This window comes from Cherax quadricarinatus, chromosome 7 (genome assembly GCF_038502225.1).
Source record: "Cherax quadricarinatus isolate ZL_2023a chromosome 7, ASM3850222v1, whole genome shotgun sequence".
NCBI lineage: Eukaryota > Metazoa > Arthropoda > Malacostraca > Decapoda > Parastacidae > Cherax > Cherax quadricarinatus.
Window position 1 is genome coordinate 63,250,292 of NC_091298.1, and position 23,892 is coordinate 63,274,183.

The following is a 23,892-nucleotide window of genomic DNA, read 5'->3' on the forward strand; positions in this document are numbered from 1 at the left end:
TCTTATGCCTGGTTTAACATTATATTATATATTCGACTCTTAAGTTCACTTGCTAGAAACTAAAATAAAGATTTAGGTATTCTGGTTAGCAGAAATTTAAGGCCAAGATAAGTGTGCTAACCAGAAAACTAAATCTTTTTCGCGTTCATTTTGACTAAGATCTATAATGTTTACCTTAAAAGTAATATAGTTATTAATTTTTTTATGGATCACAACTTTACGCTTGTCTATACTGAAATGCATCTGTCACCTCTTGATTGACATCAACCTATCCAAAGGACATCCCAAAGCCTAAAACCTACTATTTGTGTCATTGACAAACCTACTTTTGTCACTGTTTATTCCCTTATCATTGTCATTAATGTAGTTTGTGAACAAGGGTCCCAAACACTGACCCCTGTGGTACACCACTCTTAAACAGGTACCTATTCTAACTTCTCCCCATCAACACAAACTGTTGCTTTTCGGTCAGCCATGCCTCGACCCAAGAGATCATTTTTCCTATCCCCAGATGAGATCTGGCTGAGTGGCGAAAGTACCGTGGTCTTAGATACAGAGTGTGCAGGTTCGAATCCTGCTGTGGTCTGAGAGATAATGATTGTTAAAAGATCGCCCGTTTGCTAATTATGTGTGTGTATGTGTGTGTGTGTGTGTGTGTGTGTGTGTGTGTGTGTGTGTGTGTGTGTGTGTGTGTGTGTGTGTGTGTGTGTGTGTGTGTGTGTGTGTGTAACCTTTATTTGAACGATACATGGAACAAATATTTACATATTAATGGGTACAGTCATGCTGATTTACATGTATGCAGAATTGCGACGTGGAAATTTTTAATTTAAGTTGTGGAGTTCCTTGGGTTCCTCAGACGCCGGGCGGGTACCCAAGATGCCGCTGACATTCCCTCTCTGGATCGCTACACTGAGGCGCTGGAAGAGAAAGGTGGCAGCCCTGGATTCTCTGGGATCTTCATAGAGCCTGGAATCCATTTCTGACGAAATCCATAGCATGATTTTCCAAGGGGCCCAGGGTCTCTGAATATAAAGGGACGAAGTGGAACTGGTAGGGGAAGTCCCTATTCTTGTTGAGCTTGTGATCTTCCCTGTGATCAGCAGCACCGCTGGAGTAGAAGCATAAGTATAGTCCCCCACCAGTAGTCAACTAGTCTTCCAGGAATATAACATGGTTGTATTGCTCCAACTACAAACACTGAAGACAGTTCACCACCAGCACAACGATGCTGCTCCAACTACAAACACTGAAGACGGTACACCACCAGCACAACGATGCTGTTCCAACTACAAACACTGAAGACGGTACACCACCAGCACAACGATGCTGCTCCAACTACAAACACTGAAGACGGTACACCACCAGCACAACGATGCTGCTCCAACTACAAACACTGAAGACAGTTCACCACCAGCACAACGATGCTGCTCCAACTACAAACACTGAAGACGGTACACCACCAGCACAACGATGCTGCTCCAACTACAAACACTGAAGACAGTTCACCACCAGCACAACGATGCTGCTCCAACTACAAACACTGAAGACAGTTCACCACCAGCACAACGATGCTGCTCCAACTACAAACACTGAAGACGGTACACCACCAGCACAACGATGCTGCTCCAACTACAAACACTGAAGACAGTTCACCACCAGCACAACGATGCTGCTCCAACTACAAACACTGAAGACAGTTCACCACCAGCACAACGATGCTGCTCCAACTACAAACACTGAAGACAGTTCACCACCAGCACAACGATGCTGCTCCAACTACAAACACTGAAGACAGTTCACCACCAGCACAACGATGCTGCTCCAACTACAAACACTGAAGACGGTACACCACCAGCACAACGATGCTGCTCCAACTACAAACACTGAAGACATGAAACAATATGAACATGCACAAATAACCTGCACATAGGAGAGAGGAGCTCACGACGACGTTTCGGTCCGACTTAGACCATTTACTAAATCAGTGTGGCTTTGTAAGTGGTCCAGGTAGGACGAAACGTCGCCGTAAGCTCCTCTGTCCTATGTGCAGGTTATTTGTGTATTGTTCCAGTCACAATATTGTGCTTTCTTATTCTTTAATGCAAACGTGATTCATGTAGCTACAAATAGGTAATTGCAAATAGGTAAGCTCACAGGTGCCGAGGGTTGGCAGAGCTCATACCTTGCATCCGCCACTTCAGAGCAATAGTATTCCAGATATGTGACCTTTGAAGTTTCAAGGCTTTGGTAGCGAGTCCCGGACGCACATGACTGTGTATTCAGCAGTGAACGGTACTCTGCTCCACCTATGTTCACGCCCATGTCCAACACACCCATCCCTGAACACCCATGTCCCTCCTCACCCTTTACATAACTGTATGCTGAGTATCTACTCAGCATACCCTTTCTAAGGGTTATGAAGGGCTCTTCAAGAAATGGGCGTTATCCTCCCCTTACATGGATCAAACCTGATTACTTCCTAATCCCTATGCGCTATATGACCTCTGCAGATGTAGAACTTCCTCTTAAATAATAATAATAATAATAATAATAATAATAATAATAATAATAATAATAATATTATTATTATTATTATTATATTATTATTATTATTAATGTAGTTTTTGGAAAGGGAATTATATTTATCATGTAGGTTCGTTCATGAGACGCACCTGTGTAACACCTGTACTGATACACCTCTGCACTGGAAACACCCGTAAAACACCTACACTGGACACAACTGCATAACATATCCTTCAAGGAGGACTGTGGGAAATTGTGGGAATGAGGTTCACAGGTACATTCCTGAAATACTTCATCCACATAATTCGAGGAAGGGGCACAAATAAGCAACAATTTATTGTTCGTACTAATTTTAATGGTACCTCAGAGCCAGGTAGGATTTTAGAGACACTAGGCTGCACCATGTCTCTCCTCCGAGACACACACACACACACACACACACACACACACACACACACACACACACACACACACACACACACACACACACACACACACACACACACACACACACAAAGTCGGGCTTATCAAATATTACAACATAAAAACTGATACCAATAATGTTGGTAAATTACAAAATACTAAGTGGACTGTATGATGGTTTGTGACTTGAAAGGAGAGGGGGAGGGGGTCTGTTGAGTGTACAGCATTTTAATAAAAATAATTATATAAATAGAAAGAAAGGAAAATTTAACCTGAGCACTCACCATTTAGTTACTGGATCACAACTATTATTTGTGGAACACACCCTAAAGCTACCCTAACAGCTAGAAATTACGATGTCCAATGCAAAACTACTGTACATTATAGGTAAGCGTCACTTAGCTGAGGTGTGCTGCCGGGAAGAATCAGAGTCCTTTGTTTTTCCATCCTTGTCGAATTTTAAGGGTTTTCCACACTATTTATTCCAATTCTTCAGCGGGGAACGTGTCAGCAATTTCTAAATTACGAACCGAGGCCAATATACACCAATTTTACCTCGATGATGCTGATTATTACACGATTGTAACAATCAATGTACACACATCAAAATCACTCTGGCGTCCTCACTCCTGTCTGTATCACTCCGCGGTCGTGCACACCCTCCTTCACACAAAATTTCTTGAAGGGTCAAATCAGCATCACATTTTAACACACAATTATTATATTATTCATGTTTACACAAAGAGAGTGCAAAAATTATAGGGGGATAAGTCTGTTGAGTATACCTGGTAAAGTGTATGGTAGAGTTATTACTGAAAGAATTAAAAGTAAGACTGAGAATAGGATAGCAGATGAGCAAGGAGGCTTTAGGAAAGGTAGGGGGTGTGTGGACCAGGTGTTTACAGTGAAACATATAAGTGAACAGTATTTAGATAAGGCTAAAGAGGTCTTTGTGGCATTTATGGATTTGGAAAAGGCGTATGACAGGGTGGATAGGGGGCAATGTGGCAGATGTTGCAGGTGTATGGTGTAGGAGGTAGGTTACTGAAAGCAGTAAAGAGTTTTTACGAGGATAGTGAGGCTCAAGTTAGAGTACATAGGAAAGAGGGAAATTATTTCCCAGTAAAAGTAGGCCTTAGACAAGGATGTGTGATGTCACCGTGGTTGCTTAATATATTTATAGATGGGGTTGTAAGAGAAGTAAATGCGAGGGTCTTGACAAGAGGCGTGGAGTTAAAAGATAAAGAATCACACACAAAGTGGGAGTTGTCACAGTTGCTCTTTGCTGATGACACTGTGCTCTTGGGAGATTCTGAAGAGAAGTTGCAGAGATTGGTGGATGAATTTGGTAGGGTGTGCAAAAGAAGAAAATTAAAAGTGAATACAGGAAAGAGTAAGGTTATGAGGATAACAAAAATATTAGGTGATGAAAGATTGGATATCAGATTGGAGGGAGAGAGTATGGAGGAAGTGAATGTATTCAGATATTTGGGAGTGGACGTGTCAGCGGATGGGTCTATGAAGGATGAGGTGAATCATAGAATTGATGAGGGGAAAAGGGTGAGTGGTGCACTTAGGAGTCTGTGGAGACAAAGAACTTTGTCCTTGGAGGCAAAGAGGGGAATGTATGAGAGTATAGTTTTACCAACACTCTTATATGGGTGTGAAGCATGGGTGATGAATGTTGCAGCGAGGAGAAGGCTGGAGGCAGTGGAGATGTCATGTCTGAGGGCAATGTGTGGTGTGAATATAATGCAGAGAATTCGTAGTTTGGAAGTTAGGAGGAGGTGCGGGATTACCAAAACTGTTGTCCAGAGGGCTGAGGAAGGGTTGTTGAGGTGGTTCGGACATGTAGAGAGAATGGAGCGAAACAGAATGACTTCAAGAGTGTATCAGTCTGTAGTGGAAGGAAGGCAGGGTAGGGGTCGGCCTAGGAAAGGTTGGAGGGAGGGGGTAAAGGAGGTTTTGTGTGCGAGGGGCTTGGACTTCCAGCAGGCGTGCGTGAGCGTGTTTGATAGGAGTGAATGGAGACGAATGGTTTTTAATACTTGACGTGCTGTTGGAGTGTGAGCAAGGTAACACTTGTGAAGGGGTTCAGGGAAACCGGCAGGCCGGACTTGAGTCCTGGAGATGGGAAGTACAGTGCCTGCACTCTGAAGGAGGGGTGTTAATGTTGCAGTTTAAAAACTGTAGTGTAAAGCACCCTTCTGGTAAGACAGTGATGGAGTGAATGATGGTGAAAGTTTTTCTTTTTCGGGCCACCCTGCCTTGGTGGGAATCGGCCAGTGTGATAATAATAAAAAAAATAATTTACACATGCTGAAATTACGAGAATTATAAAGAAATTTTCCATAAGGATGAAGGGGTAGCTGAATGCTGGTGAAGAGTTCTTGATCCCAGGGTAAGGAGGTGTCTCTCCCACATGGTGAGTGGTTACTGAAAGCCCACATGCTCCCCCCTTTGTTAGAATTTATTGTTGGTTGGCCAGTGGTTAAAAGCCTAACGACTGCACGAGGGTCATAAAGGCTGCATGTTACTTGTTCACCATTTAAGAACAATATGATTCATAAAAGAGGGATTAAATTCTTAATATTTACATACTGAGAGATACCTGACGGTATATATATATCCTCAATGTTTGCTGTAACTGGCGACCTTATGAAGAATGATAGATACGGGTTATGTACTAGCTTTAACATAGGTAAATAGACACGGATTCAACTAATGTGACATTTTATTGTGGCAACTTTTCGCCTTCCAGGAGCTTTAATTAACATTTTGTCTGTATTTCTACCATTATTACCAGCTTGAACATACTAGGTTGGACGGTACACGAGTGGTCAAGTTGGACCTGCCTAGCACGGGCCAATAAACCCACTTCAGTGTTCCTTCATTCTAATGTAGTGTGAATAATTGATTAAAACTGGTTTAATTGTTTGGTGGTGATTATTCTCGAAATATAACAGCGAACTGGTTGTGATAATTATAAATTGGTAATTTGGCAGCAACTGGTCGTTAAAAGCTATGAATAAATACGCTTTTCTAGTGATTTTTTTAGTTAATTAGTTCCCTGCGTCCCTTTCAAGGTTGGGGGGTTAGGGTGTTACGATACATGAAGGGCTCTTGATTTTAGACATTGGAAGTAGTCTCCCCGGTCTTCGTCAGGCCAGGGCTCTTGATCTTAGACATTGGAAGTAGTCGCCCTGCTCTCAGTCAGACCAGGGCTCTTGATCTTAGACATTTGGAAGTCTCCCCGTTCCCCGTCAGACCTGGGCTCCCCGTTTTCGGTCACTGATTATCATTAATTCTCCCAGGCGCTGCCTGGCCTCTTTGGATTGACCGCTTCCATATAAATATAATAATAAACTAAAAGTAATAATGATAACTACATTAATAATAAAAAACGTTAGATCTCCCTGTGGTCATTTACGAGTAGGTGGGTGTATTTGTCACTATACATTAGTATGCAGCTCAGTATTAGATCTGAGAAAGGTTACAGTTACTAATGTTATGGAAGAGACTCACGGCCTTGGACGGATCGTGGTCTGCAGGCCAACAGTAGTCAGACCTAGAACTTTACCTGGCACTCTGGCCTGGGAAAAGAGGCTATCGATAACTCGCTGCCAGGAGCCATTGGGCAACACACACCAAGGTTTGTCACTGTTGGTCACAAGATCAACGACACCACGATTGCCAAACAGGGCCAACGGCACCCTGATTCCCAGCTAGTATTCATCAGAATCAGATGAATGACTCACCGACTCACCCGCAGGACTAGATTAGGTTAGGTAAGGTTCGTCAGGAAACAGGACAAGTGTTTCCTGATGCGGGTCTTAGTTATATGATGACCCGTAGCTAGAACTTAATTAAAGACATCTGACCGAGGCCTTCCACCTCTTTAAAAATTATGTTTGATTATAACAATTTTTGATAATTTAGCCCCAGAGCAGGATTATAACGGATTATTGTATGACTAATACTGGTGTCAGAACACTGTAGTGACAAATAAAGCACCCAGCATCCCACCGAGGAGGAGTCGGGAGAGGTATGGGCACTGTGGTTATCAGGATAGTCACGAACCCTGGCCACAGTTACAAGTGTACCCGTCAGTTGACAAGTGCCTCTAACGCAGCAAGTGTGAGGGGAGTGAACACCAGGTTGTGCTCTTCGCCAGGAGAATGCACAAGTGACTCCCGACACGGGTCTTATGCATATAGATGACCCGTTTAAGTACACTGGAACATGATTTTAGAAGGAAAATGTGATAAACAGCGTTTCAATTTTTCAGTGATTCAGAGTTCCATTAATAGATAAAACAACATTTATTTAAAATGCAAGTAGGAATGCAGAGTTTTTACGACACTTAACATTTTTTGTACAGGACATTACGCATGTTTCTATTCTGTCCTCTCTCTCTCTCTCTCTCTCTCTCTCTCTCTCTCTCTCTCTCTCTCTCTCTCTCTCTCTCTCTGCTGTCAGTGATCCAACAAGGTTGGCAAGAGTCAGGGAATTCTTTATAAAACATTTGCTGTAAAAATCAAGATTTTGCAGTAGAGAGTTACAAAGGTAATTTGAATATCTGTGTATTCCAAATGATGTGGAAACTGTCAGGTTGCGAGAGAGAGAGAAACTGAAAGTGTATACATAAAAGAGGTAGATAAAAAATCTTTCTCTCTCACCTTTGGGTAAGAGAAATAGGAGAATAGATATAGTGTACGGAAGGTTGACAACACCTTGCCGTTAACACTGGAAGACGACCATCATGGCGTCTTGTCCGGCCCAAGGCCAGTGGATGTGGCGAACAGGTAAATTTTAGATCGGAGGAAGGCTGGTTATTCTGGTGTTACCTTGGAGCTCTCTATACTGTATATGAAGTGTGTGTAATCACCCATTTGTGGTTGCAGGGGTTGATTCTCAGATCCTGGCCCACCTTCTTAACTTTCACTCTTCAAATTCACTCCCTCGTAGCCTTGTGGTCCTATTGTACCTGCTCCTAAAGCTATGTATGGAGCCTGCCTCCACCACTTCAAGATCATTCTGCTTCCCTACCATTCCCTTCCCTACCACTTTCAAACATCCATGGGTATTATCTGACCTTAAGAAGACAGAAGAACGAGGGGACGACAAAATAACAACATATGAAATACTCGGAATAATTGACAAGGTAGACAGGGTTAGGCTGTATGAGAAGCGATAAACGGGTCGAAGTTAATATCATTAGGTCAAATTATATTAACTTCTTCTTGTAGGTCATGCCCCTTAGCTTAGGATCAAGTACTTTCTCAGGTACGGGTTCCTTACTGATGCTGCGTACTCCAAAGATGAGCCTAAAATATATTGTGAAAAAGCCTGGAATGACTCTTTGATGAGATTCCTAAAGTCTACTTATATATTTGCCTAACGAGCATTGGCTGCAGAGGTATTCTGCTGATGTTAGCCTCTGACGATGTACTGGCACTATGCACCCTCATTATTATTATAATCAAGGGGAAGCGCTAAACCCGGAGGATTATACAGCGCCTGGGGGGGGATGTGGAAGGCATTCAGGCTTAATTCGGGGAACTGGAGCACAGATCCAATTCCCTAAATCAACAGCCCCTCACCAACATCAAGGAACCTTCCTTGAGGGGTATGCACCCTCAGTTCCCTGATTCTTCATTACCTTGCATTTATTGGAGATGAATGAATTCAAGTAACCTCTTATCTCGCCAATCTTGCAGTTATCAAGGTCATTTTGTAGCCAATATTGCAGTTATCCAGGTCATTTCATGGCCACTCATTGTCCTCGTCAGGTTTTTATTTTCCCCTCAGTTTTACATCTACAAACTGGGATACAATTGGCTTAATTTCATCTGTTAAGTATGTGTATTTATGTGAGGGGGAACATGTACATACGTGCAAGTAGGCGGTTAGTCTCCACTAGTCTCTTGTTATCCTTGCTGAATGTACTAAAAAAAATCTTTGTTTATTCTTTCATGACCTTAAACGTGGGTATCATATCTCATTTCCTCCTCTCAGCTAGTGTGGGCAACTTAACTGTTTTCAGTTTATCATTACAACTTTCTTTGCTATCTCTGAGAGCTATTTCGTAGTTCTGACCTGTTTTTTTTTTCTGTGTAGACATCACACAGTTGAATATTCCCATTTTGGCCTAATACATTTTGTAAGCAATTGTTTTCACATTTCTTTATCCGTTATTTGAAAGGTATTTTATAGTTTGCCAGTGTTTTCCACATGTTTATCACAATTTTATGTATATAATCTCCCAATGACACTTTTTGTGGATATCAACACCTAGATCAGCTTCTTTTCTAATACTTTCAACATTTTGTTGTCTTATATTACTTTCTGCTCTGCAAGACATTTACTTACAGTGAATTACATCATCCATCTTTCACTCCATTTGCTTTATTTACCCAAGTTATCTTGCAGTGATTTATAATCACCGACATATCTATATAGTTTTCCATTCCTTCTGGTAAGTCATCTACATAAATTAAAAAAAAAAAAAACATTGTGGGAACAAGTACAGTTCTTGTGGTACACCACTGTCAACATTTCCCCCACGAGGATATTTTTCTCATATCACTCTTCGCATCTCTCCCCCTCAAACAGAATGCTGCTCGGTCAATTTTAGTTTGCATTTTATTACTCCTGTGTTTTGTAATATCCAAATTTGTCATATGTTTGTGAGTGTGTGTACACGTGTGGGTGACAGTGGTAAGACTCCAGTGGTTGTCCATCCAGCCAATACCCCCCCATCCCCTCGTTATATCACTTTGTTCGTTCTAACACTAATGGATGCTATTTCGGCTCGACGCAGTCCCATCCTTAAAAGGCATGACGATACTAAATGTGCATGAATCATTATTTTTAAGAGAGGTCCCAGAGATAAACCTTATTCATGTGATGTTTGGAGCCTAGCCAGTATGGCGTTCCGGGGTAAATGTCACCTTCCTTACCTTTATGAACAATCATATTTTCCACACCATATATTTAACCTTTTTAATTAAGTTTTTGTGCATCTTTGTTTCAGCTGTTATTTAGACGAAGATAGAAATAAGTGACAGAATTTGCACTTGCTAGTGGTGTATGTTAGACGCTGATGAGGGGCTCTTGATCTAGGGAATTGGATCTGTACTCCGGTTTCCTGAATTAATTAAGCCTAAATGCCTTCCATCCCCCCCCCACAGGCGCTGTATAATCCTACGGGTTTAGCGCTTCCCCGTGATTGTAACAATAATAGTGGTGTATGTCAGGACAAGACCCTTACTGAAGGAAGGTTCCTTGATACCCGTGCAGGACTCTTCATCCAGAAGTGGAGCTACCTCTCCCATTTCCCAGGCGATATATACCCCTACGGGTCTAACGCCTGCCCACGAGTTTTATGAGGGAAGGCGACGCACCTTGCCATACCTCGACCGTCTGCCAACGTCAGAACAAACGTAACCTCTCGAGGCTCATAATTTAGTCAACATTTTCCGACGCATGTAACGTCTTACAGAATCTGTGTAACACACTATGTTATTAATATCCCCCTTATAAAATAGTTATAGTTATAACCTTAATTTGTAAAGGGGTGGAGGGGTAAGCCAGTGGAAGGCCTCGGTCAGATGACCAAAAGCTCAAGCTGAGGGTCATATGACCCGCGTCTGGATATACTTGTCCTGTTTCCTTACAAACCTAACCTAACCTATCCTAACCTAACCTATCCTAACCTAACCTATCCTAACCTAACCTATCCTAACCTATCCTAACCTAACCTATCCTAACCTATCCTAACCTAACCTATCCTAACCTATCCTAACCTAACCTATCCTAACCTAACCTAACCTATCCTAACCTAACCTAACAAATTCTTTATGTTTCATCTTCAGAGTCCGTTGTGTCTACGGAAGGTTCTAGAAATAGCTCCCTGGACAGTCAGAAAGATTTTGTTTACTGGCGATAAGATGCTCTTTAAGGTGGTGGGGGGGGGCTAATTACAAGTGTACTGCTCATGATCCAAGGAGCTAGAGTTGCATGACCCCTACGGGTTTAGAACTTTCCCAAGAATATAGTAACATTAACAGTTTTATGGGTGTATGAAAATTAAATACCTGATAAGGTATATTAGCATCAGTTGTGTATACCTGGAGAGGGTTTCGGGGGTCAACGCCCCCGCGGCTCGGTCTGAGACCAGGTCAGGTGGTGGATCAGGGTCTGATCAACCAGGCTGTTACTGTTGGCCGCACGTAAACCGACGTAAGAACCACAGCATATATATACCTCATATACAAACAGCATATATACACAGATATACACCGCATATATACACCGTGAGGTGCATGTATGTTGGAATATATATATATATATATATATATATATATATATATATATATATATATATATATATATATATATATATGTTGAGAGTTAACTTCATATTTTAGATATTTAAGTATTCTTGAGTGGTGGTGGTGAACTAGTGACATGCAGCCTTAAATACCCTCATGTAGTCGATAGGCTTGAAACCCAATTAACCAAAACAGCACTATATGTCTGCTCTTAAATATTTTACATTTTTTAGCTTGCAAACTCTCGTGTCCTGAGTGTCTGCAACACGCTATTGCTAGAAAACATCCGTGCAACAATGGTTTTACTGATTAAAATGTGTGATAATTTTTATCTTCTGTACTTAATATGTTGAAGTTCCTAAACCTGTACTCCCTGGAACGCAGGCGGGAGAGATACATGATTATATACACCTGGAAAATCCTAGAGGGACTAGTACCGAACTTGCATACGAAAATCACTCACTACGAAAGCAAAAGACTTGGCAGACGATGCACCATCCCCCCAATGAAAAGCAGGGGTGTCACTAGCACGTTAAGAGACCATACAATAAGTGTCAGGGGCCCGAGACTGTTCAACTGCCTCCCAGCATACATAAGGGGGATTACCAATAAACCCCTGGCAGTCTTCAAGCTGGCACTGGACAAGCACCAAAAGTCGGTACCTGACCAGCCGGGCTGTGGCTCGTACGTTGGATTGCGTGCAGCCAGCAGTAACAGCCTGGTTGATCAGGCTCTGATCCACCAGGAGGCCTGGTCACAGACCGGGCCGCGGGGGCGTTGACCCCCGGAACTCTCTCCAGGTAAATTCCTTGCATTGTTAAAATCTCTAGTAAGGCTGATGCATGCAGGGGATGAGATGAAAAGCTGTAAGCCTTCTCCCTGAAAGCTGGCTGCCTTGGATCAAAACGTCTAGCGCAAGCTGGACGCCAAGGTATTGGTCCAGTGTGGTGAGAATGGTATAGCACTGCGTACCTTGTTCCAAGGTTCGTAGGTTCGAGTCTCCTTCAGCCAGAGATCAGTGTTTGTGTATAATTCGCCTGCTCTTGCGAATTCCTTGTATATATATATATATATATATATATATATATATATATATATATATATATATATATATATATAATTTCATTGAGAATTTATTTTGATTCCTATGTTAGGGATTAAGGTATTCCTAACTGGCGTACAGGTGACACGATTATTATAGTCATGAGGGAGCGCTCAACCCGTAGGATTATACAGCGTATGTAGGGGGAGGGTATGGAAGGTATACAGGTTCAATTCAGGGAACTGGAGCACATATCCAATTCCCTAGATCAAGAGCCCCTCACCAGCGCCAAGGAACCTCCCTTGAGGGGACAGGTAACACGAGCCTTGATAGTCGCCGGATCGCCATCTGGAGAAGACCCGGGCCGGAAGTACCGGCAAATCCCTAATGAATGAATGAATGAGCCTTGATAACCCTCGTCCACAGGCATCAAACCTAACAAATCAACCTATCATCTTTTCGAGGTGGACTGCTCTGAGTATATTACTATTATAATAAAAAAGAAGCGCTAAACCACAAGGGTTATACAACTGTTCTGAGTATAGAGACATTAAAACCTACATGTGGGGCACTCGAACCACCGTTTCAGTAAGCAGAATGTTTAAACAACGCAGTTACTATGTTAGTATCACGACCCAGTAGCATGCTGATCTTTGGCAAGTGACGGCCTGGCGGTGCTAACGTTACATGAGACATCACACTTTTACAATACCTTGAATACTTGAACGATTCCTGCTGTGTGGAGCCATCGTCTGGATAGATGTCACTTGTGTAGCCCTACAGTTTATGCGGATGTGATTGTCCTCTCTTACGTAGAATTTCTGATATTTACTAACGTTATGAACTGAAACGTATATATAAAATGTATAGCAGCATACATACACATACCATGCTTGGTATACATATAGGAGAAACTGGTCTGTAGTTCAGTACTTCCTGTCTGTCATTTTAATATGGGAACTATATTCACTGTATTCCAGATCTCTGGAATACAGTGTTCTATAATAGAAAATTTTAGAAAGGACTTAATTTTATATGAATGGAGGTGTTACGAACACTTGCAGTGCTCAGTTATAACCCACATGGAGACAGATTCAGAAAGTTATTGATATGTATATTTCGACCCACTGCATGAACAACCATCATACCACGACACCATTGCATGAACAACCATCATACCACGACACCATTGCATGAACAACCATCATACCACGACACCATTGCATGAACAACCATCATACCACGACACATTGCATGAACAACCATCATACCACACCACTGCATGAACAACCATCATACCACGACACCATTGCATGAACAACCATCATACCACGACACCATTGCATGAACAACCATCCTGTGTGATAGGTGAATTGGGAAGACAGTTGTTTCTTGCACTTACCTCATATAATATTATATAGATCTGGAATATATGAAAGTATTGTATCCATTTTTTGTTGTGGGGGACGGAGGTCGAGATTATTATTATTTATTATATTGTTATTGGAAGCGCTAAACTCGTTGGGGTCATACAGCGCCTGGTAATTGGGAAGTAATCAGCTTTGATCCAAAATCCGAAAAAGGGGATATTAGCTCCAGTTCCTTGAATCAAGACTACTTCAGCATCAAGGTATCTTGAAGAGAGACAAAAAGATAGGCTTTGTTTCTTTTGGGCTCCATGGGCAGTATTTCAGTGTTTTAGGCTGGTATACAATAAAATGTGTGTGGAGGGGGTGGGGAGGAGAGGGCATCATTCAGTTAGCGAGGGAACATTTGGGGACAAGAATTCATTTGGCAGAGATGGGCGGGTGGTAGGTTTTGTTTACATTGCTTCACATTCCCTCTGGTGAGCCAAGATGGCGGCCACCCCAGCCAACTCTACCTTAGCCAAGAAATTCCTGTACACCACACATCTCACTCACACCACCACACATCTCACTCTCAACACCTCACAACACCACACATCTCACTCTCAACACCACACATCTCACTCTCAACACCACACATCTCACTCTCAACACCTCACAACACACATCTCACTCTCAACACCTCACAACACCACACATCTCACTCTCAACACCTCACAACACCACACATCTCACTCTCAACACCACACATCTCACTCTCAACACCTCACAACACCACACATCTCACTCTCAACACCACACATCTCACTCTCAACACCTCACACACACACACAACACCACACATCTCGCTCTCAACACTTCACTCACACACAACACCACACATCTCACTCTCAACACCTCACAACACCACACATCTCACTCTCAACACCTCACAACACCACACATCTCACTCTCAACACCTCACAACACCACACATCTCACTCTCAACACCTCACAACACCACACATCTCACTCTCAACACCTCACAACACCACACATCTCACTCGCAACACCTCACAACACCACACATCTCACTCTCAACACCTCACAACACCACACATCTCACTCTCAACACCTCACAACACCACACATCTCACTCTCAACACCTCACAACACCACACATCTCACTCTCAACACCTCACAACACCACACATCTCACTCTCAACACCACACATCTCACTCTCAACACCTCACACCTCAATCACAGTTTTTTTTCCTTACAGTCTCCCACACTGGCAGTTTCCTCTATATTTCTGTTATCTAATGCGCAGCTAAAATTCATTCGGCAGTTTTTATTGTCAGTTGACTTTCTTATGACCTATGTTTACTGGTTTGTTTTTGAGAAGAATATTTATCATTATCTAAATTATATTTACGAGGTCAGTAAGAACACTTCAGTCCCTAAATATATACCGAGATCCACACTTCACAGTGTATATATCCTGGTTGGAACACAATCCTGAGCTATTTTCAGTTTTATATAGATGTTTAGACACAAACACTATATATATATATTAACATTAAGACAATAGGTACAGGATCTTAGATTCACATAATGTAAATGGTTGGAGGTACATGAATGAGTGAATAAGATCTATCTAGCATGGCTAGAAGGCCTGCTGCAGTCCCCTTTATGTTCTTTGTAATAAATGATATTTTTATTAATAAGAGTATAATATAACGAGGTGTTTTTTGGTGTGGATTATAATAGCTTGCCACACCCAGTATGGAGACATACTCCCACTATAACTAAACATGTGGGAACTGGTGAGACAGCTGTGTGACATGGTTACTGCCTTCCCACATTAATTGAAGTGACAGTTTTACCCTTGCAAGAATGTGCTAAACATTAATGGTTGATACAGCGGTACGTATTTGAGTAATGTTAATAGGTGTGTCAGGAATGTGAGTCATGGGTGAGGAGTGACGTTGCTCTTACCCGAGTTTCATTTCGTTAACCTATATTGGTTGCCAACTTTATCACTGCTGTTTAACCAACTTAAAATTTGAATATGGCTGCAATTTACATTAATCATTAAATATATATAGATTAAGGTAAACTCTGTGTATATACACAGAAAGATACACAACTCGGAAGGATAACAAGATTCATAATGTGGCAGAATATTCAGCATACCTTTTTTTTATGATTAATAAGACGCATGTTCAACACTTGAGTATCTTCATTTCTGAAACATTTAGCATGCACGGTTTTTTTTTTTCAGTCGATACAGGCGAATATAACACTGAAGACATTAGTAGCGTTTTAGACGTGATCAGTACGTCAGATCTGGCAGATGGTGGTTAGTCCCTCAAACCTAAATTATAGGCATGCGGCCAACCCTTACTTTTGACACTTCTTTTTTCTTGTACATAAGATATTGATTGAGCAGGTGTGAGTGATAACACAGGTGCTGTGGCGTCATGAGTGTTCTGTACACGTGAGCACAAACTTGGCAAGTTGTCCCTCAATAGTGGCCATCAACGTGCAAGAATGTGTTGCATTAATGAACACCAAAGTTGCTTTTATTCGTGTCAAACGAATACAAAAATAGAAAAATATATAGGCAAACGCCCCAGCTCTGATGAGCTAGATGTATTTTTTTTTTTAAATTTAAATACTGACAGACGTCTGTGAATTTGCAAACACTATGACGCCAAGGAAAGAAACAGAATTTGTCAGTCTTGTTATATTAATATTGTTAGACATGAGAGAGCGATATATATATATATATATATATATATATATATATATATATATATATATATATATATATATGTATATTATATATTATATATGAATGACTGGATGGATGAATGAAAATTAGGGGAGGAGGGAGGGGGGTGCAGGCAGAATCACATGAACACGTAGCTTATGCCAACTCTTGCTTCAAAAATATTACTGAAACTACTGTGTATAGTATATGTAGATATGCTGTTCCTAAGTTATTATAATGGTCTTGGTTAACTGAGGACGTAAAAATAATATGAGATACGGAACCCACCCCAGCTTGCCCAGGCCACAGAAGGCCAGAGAAATGTATATACTGCGAATATATTTTCTTACTACAACACTAAATGTGGCTTGTCGAATTAGGGGCTGCCCTCCCCTTCCTCGGATCAAGCCTGATTATCTCCCAATCTCCAGGCGCTGTGTAATTCCTATGGGGCTACATCAGCAACGTGCTGCTACCTAGAGTAATCATATGAAAAATTTCTAACAAACCAACAACTAGATTATCTCCACCATTATTTATATTAATACATTATGATGTTCAATGCCTTCACTATTAGATGGAAGCACTCAGACTTACGTGCAGCGCTGTATGGGGCATAGAGTGCTACCCTTTAACTATCATATTCTGTATGATACTCTGTATGACAAAGAGCAGGAATAAAAGCTTTTCTACCACACATGATGAGTTCCTTAAGCCAAATGTTGAAATCTGTTAGTCTAACTGGGAGACCAGGACAAAGATATACCTGGAGTATGTCTGGACCTGGAGTTTACCTGGAGAGTGTTCTGGGGGTCAACGCCCCCGTGGCCCGGTCTGTGACCAGGCCTCCTTAGGTCAGTGTCCCAGGATGCGACCCACACCAGTCGACTAACACCCAGGTACCCATTTTACTGATGGGGAACATAAACAGGTGGAAAGAAACGCGTCCAATGTTTCTACTCTGGCTGGGAATCGAACCCAGGCCCTCACCGTGTGAAGCGAGAGCGTTAACCACCAGGCCACCATGTCATATTATAGTAAAGTTATTATTAATTTATATATTGTCATAAAAGAGTAATTATTGTTATTTTAAAAGTTCTTTGAATAGTTTTAAGATGTTTAATATTTGTATTAATTCTTTAGTAAATTTCATAAGTATAATTAAAATTTTCATGCATATTGTAATATATTTGAATGATAAAAAGCATATGAGGGATATTTTGTGTCAGCTCAGATAAACATGTAAGCATTGCGAATATGTAAATTCTTTTTTTCTGTGGAGGACTTGCTAAGGCTTCTTTTATTTATTAATGCATTGCAATGTTTTAAGATAAGATAAGATTTCGTTCGGATTTTTAACCCCGGAGGGTTAGCCACCCAGGATAACCCAAGAAAGTCAGTGCGTCATCGAGGACTGTCTAACTTATTTCCATTGGGGTCCTTAATCTTGTCCCCCAGGATGCGACCCACACCAGTCGACTGACACCCAGGTACCTATTTGTTGCTAGGTGAACAGGACAACAGGTGTAAGGAAACGTGTCGAAATGTTTCCACCCGCCGGGAATCGAACCCGGGCTCTCCGTGTGTGAAGCGGAAGCTTTAGCCACCAGGCCACCGGGCCTGATAATGTATGGAGTATATAGAACTGTTAAAGTACATGTTCATCATTGTGGTTTAGCACAACTTTTTGAGTATAATAATAATAACAAATGTTTGGGGGGGGGGGTCACTCTTATTATGTAGTTAGGTGTATATCAGAAACATTATGAATAGTGTTACTTAGTGGACCGGAACAGCCACTGATAATGCCTCTTTTTATATATATTTATATCATTTATATACGTAACTATGTATATTGTATGAACTGTTTTAAATAAAAAAAAAAAAAAATTCGCAGGGAAACAGATCCTGGGGAATGTGAACTAAGATTTCTTAGATGGGGAGTCCTCTACCAGCCTCAATCAATCAAGCTTGTTCTCTAAGGATTACAATGCCGGGTTTACAGATTTTGGATATTGTGTGGTTTACATGTTTTAAAATAATTACAGAGGGGGCCACTAGGAGTAGGACACCTAGCATGGCTAGGCATTTCGGGTACTTAGATTAATGATTAACTTTAAATTATTACAGATTATGGTATTAAGGCTAAGTGACTACATTATAGTTTGAGTTTAGCATTGTGAATGCTTTTGTTTTGGCACAATACAAAGTGGATATTGGAGTACCATAGGCAAACTTATGACTAGTTAGGATTCATTATTTTAAGATTAAGATTAGTATTTCTGGGTTTATAGTCAGTGGGTGAGTGAGTAATTGTGAACCACCAGGTGGTTATCATGTAGTTAGTTGTTGGGGGGTATCAGGGAGATGTTTTTTAACTGTAGTTTTGAAAGTGATGAATGTATCTGCAGTTCTAGAGTTTTCAGGTAAGGTGTTCCAGATTTTAGGCCCTTTGACACACATTGAATTTTTGTAAAGGTTTAGTCGAACACGGGGAATGTCAGATGTTTGTGTCTGGTGTTATGCCTGTGGATCCTGTCACAACTATCAAGAAAGCATTTTAGGTCAAGGTTAATATTGGAATTTAAGGTCCTGTAGATATAGATTGCACAGTAGTTAAGTGTGGATGTTCTGAACAGGGAGTAAGTTTAGATCTATGAAGAATGGGGGGGGGGTTTGCCTGGAGAGGGTTTTGGGGGTCAACGCCCCCGCGGCTCGGTCTGAGACCAGGCCTCGTGGTCTGAGACCAGGCCTCGTGGTCTGAGACCAGGCCTCGTGGTCTGAGACCAGGCCTCGTGGTCTGAGACCAGGCCTCATGGTCTGAGACCAGGCCTTGTGGTCTGAGACCAGGCCTTGTGGTCTGAGACCAGGCCTCGAGGTCTGAGACCAGGGCTTGTGGTCTGAGACCAGGCCTCGAGGTCTGAGATGAAGCCTCGTGGTCTAAGGCCAGACCTCATGGTCTGAGACCAGGCCTTGTGGTCTGAAACCAGACCTCGGCTCCTTCAAGGATTTCCTTCCAGCAGAGTTGGAGTTATTTTTCATGGGAATTGGGAATTACCGTGTCTTGGGATGGCCTGTTGCACATAGAAAAAAAAAATGAAAATATCTTCATCACAGCTAACCAGCAAAAAGCAATAAAGGATTCCCTTAAGAGGGACCCATTATGTACCTCTGTAATCTTTTGACACCTTGCCCACAAGATGGGTATGGGGTGCATAATAAAGATGATAAACCAAAACTTAAGGGGGTAGGAGAGGCTTTAATGTTGAAATGCTTTTGATCCAAGGAACTGGAATTATTCTCCCCTTCTTATTATATTCGTAGAGGGGGATGGAATATTTACCCCGTAGAAATCATACAAAGCCAGAGGGATGAGGTAATCTTGATAAAAGGAAGGGGTCGTCAGGTATAATTCCTTGAATCAAGGGCACTCATCGGCATCAAGTAGCCTGCCTGGAAGAGTCAAACCATTTGCAACCATATAATTATTACTATAGTCAAAATGAAACGATAAACATGAGACACTGACAAGAACACACACGGGCTGTGAATCGACCCCTGCAACCACAAATAGGTAAGTACACACACACGCCCTATACCAAACCAGTGGGTCACCACCAGTAACCTGTGACACTGTCCTTCAGGGGCAGGTTCGGCACTGTGTACCTGGCAGAGGACAAGAGCACGGGACAAAAGTTCGCAGCTAAGTTCGTCAACACCAAAAGGAACCAGGACCGAGCTAACGCCGAGCGGGAGGTGGAGATCATGAAATCTCTCAACTCCGACTCTCCTCATCCCAGGCTTATACAGCTCTATGACGCCTACAACATGACAAAGGAAATGTGCCTTGTCCTCGAGATGTGAGTACAATTAAGACTTTACCTCTGTATTGTTGTGCATGGATTTCATTGCTGGCCTTGAGTATCGATGAACTTCAATGCCCTGAGGACTGTGATGAATTCCTCTGTTCTCTCCCAGGGAAACTTGTCCTTTAAATTATAAATGTGTGAATGATTAATTAAAAGAAATTAAATGTCTTTAGAAATGTCAGTAAGATCAAGATTAATTTAGGTAAAAAGGCACATTTGCAGCATTTGGATATTTTATGAAGGCTATTTTTTTTCAATGAGAAGCTAGAAAAAACTCACGGTAAGCAAAGTAAGTTCAACATAAAAATATCCAAACACTGTAAATGTGTAAATTTACCTAAATTTGTGGGTATACAAATAAAGAACAATAACTTTTCAGCAGGGTTATAAGTACTTCTGGTTTTGACAGAGTGGATGGTGGAGAACTGTTCGAAAGAGTGATTGATGACGATTTTGTCTTGTCCGAGAAAGCCTGCACCGTATTTATACGTCAGATCTGTGAGGGCATAGAGTTTATACACTCCAAGAACATCCTGCATCTGGACATGAAGGTATGCAGATTTAGAGGTTAGTAATCACAATCCTATTAGATTCAAATCAGCCCCCAAAGACCCCTAAAGTAGGGTAGCTAAGCAACTCCAACTGACATCTATATACTCACCAGTTAAATCAGCACAACACCTTCCCAGTAGTTATACCACTATGACTCCTTGATTCCTAGTAGCTAAACTACCACAACACCTCCAATAGTTAACCACAATTTCCCAGTCAACAACCACAACACATTGCTCCTCAATAAGCAACTAAACACATTACACAAATAACTCGCACGTAGAAGGAAACTTTATGATGGTGTTTTGGTCCAAGTCGGACTGAAATGTCACCATAAAGTTTCCTTTTATATGTAGGTTATTTGTGTATTGCTTCAGTCACAGTATTGTGCTTTTTGCGTAACTAAAAATATTCCCATTAAACAACCACACCATCACCTCCTGTAGTTATACATCATATTCCCGGTAGTTAATCCATAACAGCACTCAAACTCTCCCCAGTAGTGAAACACTTCCCCAATAATAAAACAACCACAACACATCACCAAGTAGTTAAACAACCACAACACTTTTCCCAGTAGTTAAATACTTCCCCATTAGTAACACCACAACACCTTCCCATAGTAAACTAATAACCTCCCAACATCTGCTCCCCCACCCGTTTCTTATGGTAAGCAGGTTACCGACCCCAACCTCTTCCCCAGCCGGAGAACATCCTGTGCTTGTCGCGGGAGGGCAACAGAATTAAGATCTGCGACTTCGGGCTGGCTCGCCGCTATGATCCACGCAAGAAGCTACAAGTTCTCTTTGGCACACCAGAATTTGTAGCCCCAGAGGTCGTCAACTTTGAGCCCATCAGCTTCGGCACTGACATGTGGAGCGTCGGCGTCATCACCTATGTCCTGTAAGTCCTTCTCGTGGCCAAGCTTGCAGAAATTTGAGAAAATTCACCAACAAGCCCTTTTCTTTGGTAGCTTTGAGGCTTTTAATGACTGCTATATTTTGTAAGTCATCCAGTTCTGTGATATTGTAATTTCATTTATTCTGATTCCTTGAGAAACTGTTCTAAAAATCTCTGAACTAAAAGTCCTCCACTCCAGGAGCTAAAAAAAAAAGAGCAAGAATATGAGAAAAGAAATAGGGCTAGAGTATCAACCCTACAGGCATGAATCAGACATATTACCAATACACCATCAATATTTAAATCACTTTTTTAAAGTATTAATGACCATTGATGCTGGTGACTCCTGATCCCCTATCCTTCCCTTTCTTGGATCAAACCTGATTACATCTCATTACCCAGATGCTGCACAACCCTGTCGAGTTTAGCATTTTTCCACGAATATACGCACAGTAATACGAACAACAGAACTCGTAAGTAGCACTGGGACACCTGTAAAAGATATGGGGCAACAGTGGTGCCTCTGTATGAAGGATGGAAGTGCATATACTTAGGACATTTTTATTAGATACATTTTGGTCCTTGGTCACTCCAATTGATATATTATTACATATTATTATTATAATCAAAATCAAGTGCTAAACCCACAAGGGTCATAGAGTGCTACTCTAGTTGTTAAAAAAAAAAGTGAAACCATATTACAGTACATATTGCCAATAATGCAAGTCATGAGTGAAGGTCAGGTGAAGGTGTTAGGTGAAGGTGTTAGGCAGCCGAGAAGCTGTATGTAGTACTATTACTGTATGCATGAGATGATGTATTTGCCAGCCCTTTCTTCTATGGTGTTGGAAGTAAGAATTAAGGAGGCTTCATTACAGTGGTGCCTATCCCTATGGGGTAGATCATTTTAACACTGTTCCTCTTTAGACCTGTAAATGACATGAACATTGCTAGTCATCTCATCTTGATTGCAAGCATCTTTACATTACCTGGAGTTTACCTGGAGAGAGTTTCGGGGGTCAACGCCCCCGCGGCCCGGTCTGTGACCAGGCCTCCTGGTGGATCAGCGCCTGATCAACCAGGCTGTTGCTGCTGGCTGCACGCAAACCAACGTACGAGCCACAGCCCGGCTGATCAGGAACTGACTTTAGGTGCTTGTCCAGTGCCAGCTTGAATACCTTGAAAAATTCTTCCAGACTTCTACATTTTTTATTGTATTAGCCATTTCTCCCCAAGTTCAGATGACAAAGAAAGAAACTTATTCGCTATCACTCATTCCAAATGATCACACAGTTCAAATGATTCGTCAGACCATAATACCCTCATCCATCCTTCAGAATGAAGGTACTATACTTTCACCTCAAGAACTCAGTCCAGCTTATTTGTGTCCCTGAAGGCCACCCCATAGATGTTACCCTCCTCAAATTCCAACAGCATGTCAAATTCCAAAAACCACTAGTCTTTACTCCGATATAACACTTTTACACATTTCTACATGCTTGATATTAAAGCCCTGACCAATCAGAACCTTCACACCCTCCTTCCAACCCTTCCTGGGATGTTCCTTACAATTTTTCTGGCTCAGTCCTTCTTAAATAAACATACCATTTCAACAACCTCTGCAATCTTTGAATTATTCTTTTTATACTACCACACCTTATAATTTCTATGCTCATTATTCTTTGCATAATATTCACAGCACATATTGATATCTCACTCATCTCCATAATATATTGACTTAGTTTTTCTCAAATTATTTGCTGGTATATTGCCATTGTTACGTTGAATATCTGGTGTCTGCCATAAACTGTATTCATTAGGGATTTTCCCTCATTATATTGTCAGGGACTTTTTCAATTTATCAGATTATTTTTTGGTGTAAAATTATGGTATTGTAGGGTACTATTGAACGCCATCATGGCTGGTAGGAAAATATGGAATTTTCAAGCCGACAATTGTAATTGTGTTTAGCCCTTAAACTGTCCAAACGTAGATCTACGTTTGTACGCGTAGCGCTCCGAACGTAGATCTACTTTTTTTAGTTTCTTATGGAGAAAATTAAGGTCGGAGCACTACGCACACAAACGTAGATCTACGTTTGGACAGTTTAAGGGTTAAAAT

General features: G+C 41.5%; 2 protein-coding genes across 12 annotated transcripts in view; one reads left to right on the top strand and one right to left on the bottom strand.

Annotated features, from left to right (window-relative positions):
• LOC128687056 (synaptonemal complex protein 1) overlaps nt 1-23,892 on the top strand; it is a 361,887-nt gene that overhangs the window by 311,882 nt on the left and 26,113 nt on the right. For 2 of the 5 annotated variants that reach the window (XM_070082601.1, XM_070082602.1), the window contains 3 exons: nt 20,095-20,310; nt 20,729-20,870; nt 21,575-21,774. In XM_070082601.1, coding sequence (XP_069938702.1) covers nt 20,095-20,310; nt 20,729-20,870; nt 21,575-21,774 — 558 coding nt within the window. Of the gene's footprint in view, nt 1-12,998; nt 13,122-20,094; nt 20,311-20,728; nt 20,871-21,574; nt 21,775-23,892 lie in introns of those variants that run through there. The other 3 variants (XM_070082603.1, XM_070082605.1, XM_070082604.1) reach the window with 3 other exon arrangements.
• LOC128686933 (SOSS complex subunit B1) overlaps nt 1-23,892 on the bottom strand; it is a 90,647-nt gene that overhangs the window by 15,989 nt on the left and 50,766 nt on the right. The window lies entirely within an intron of this gene.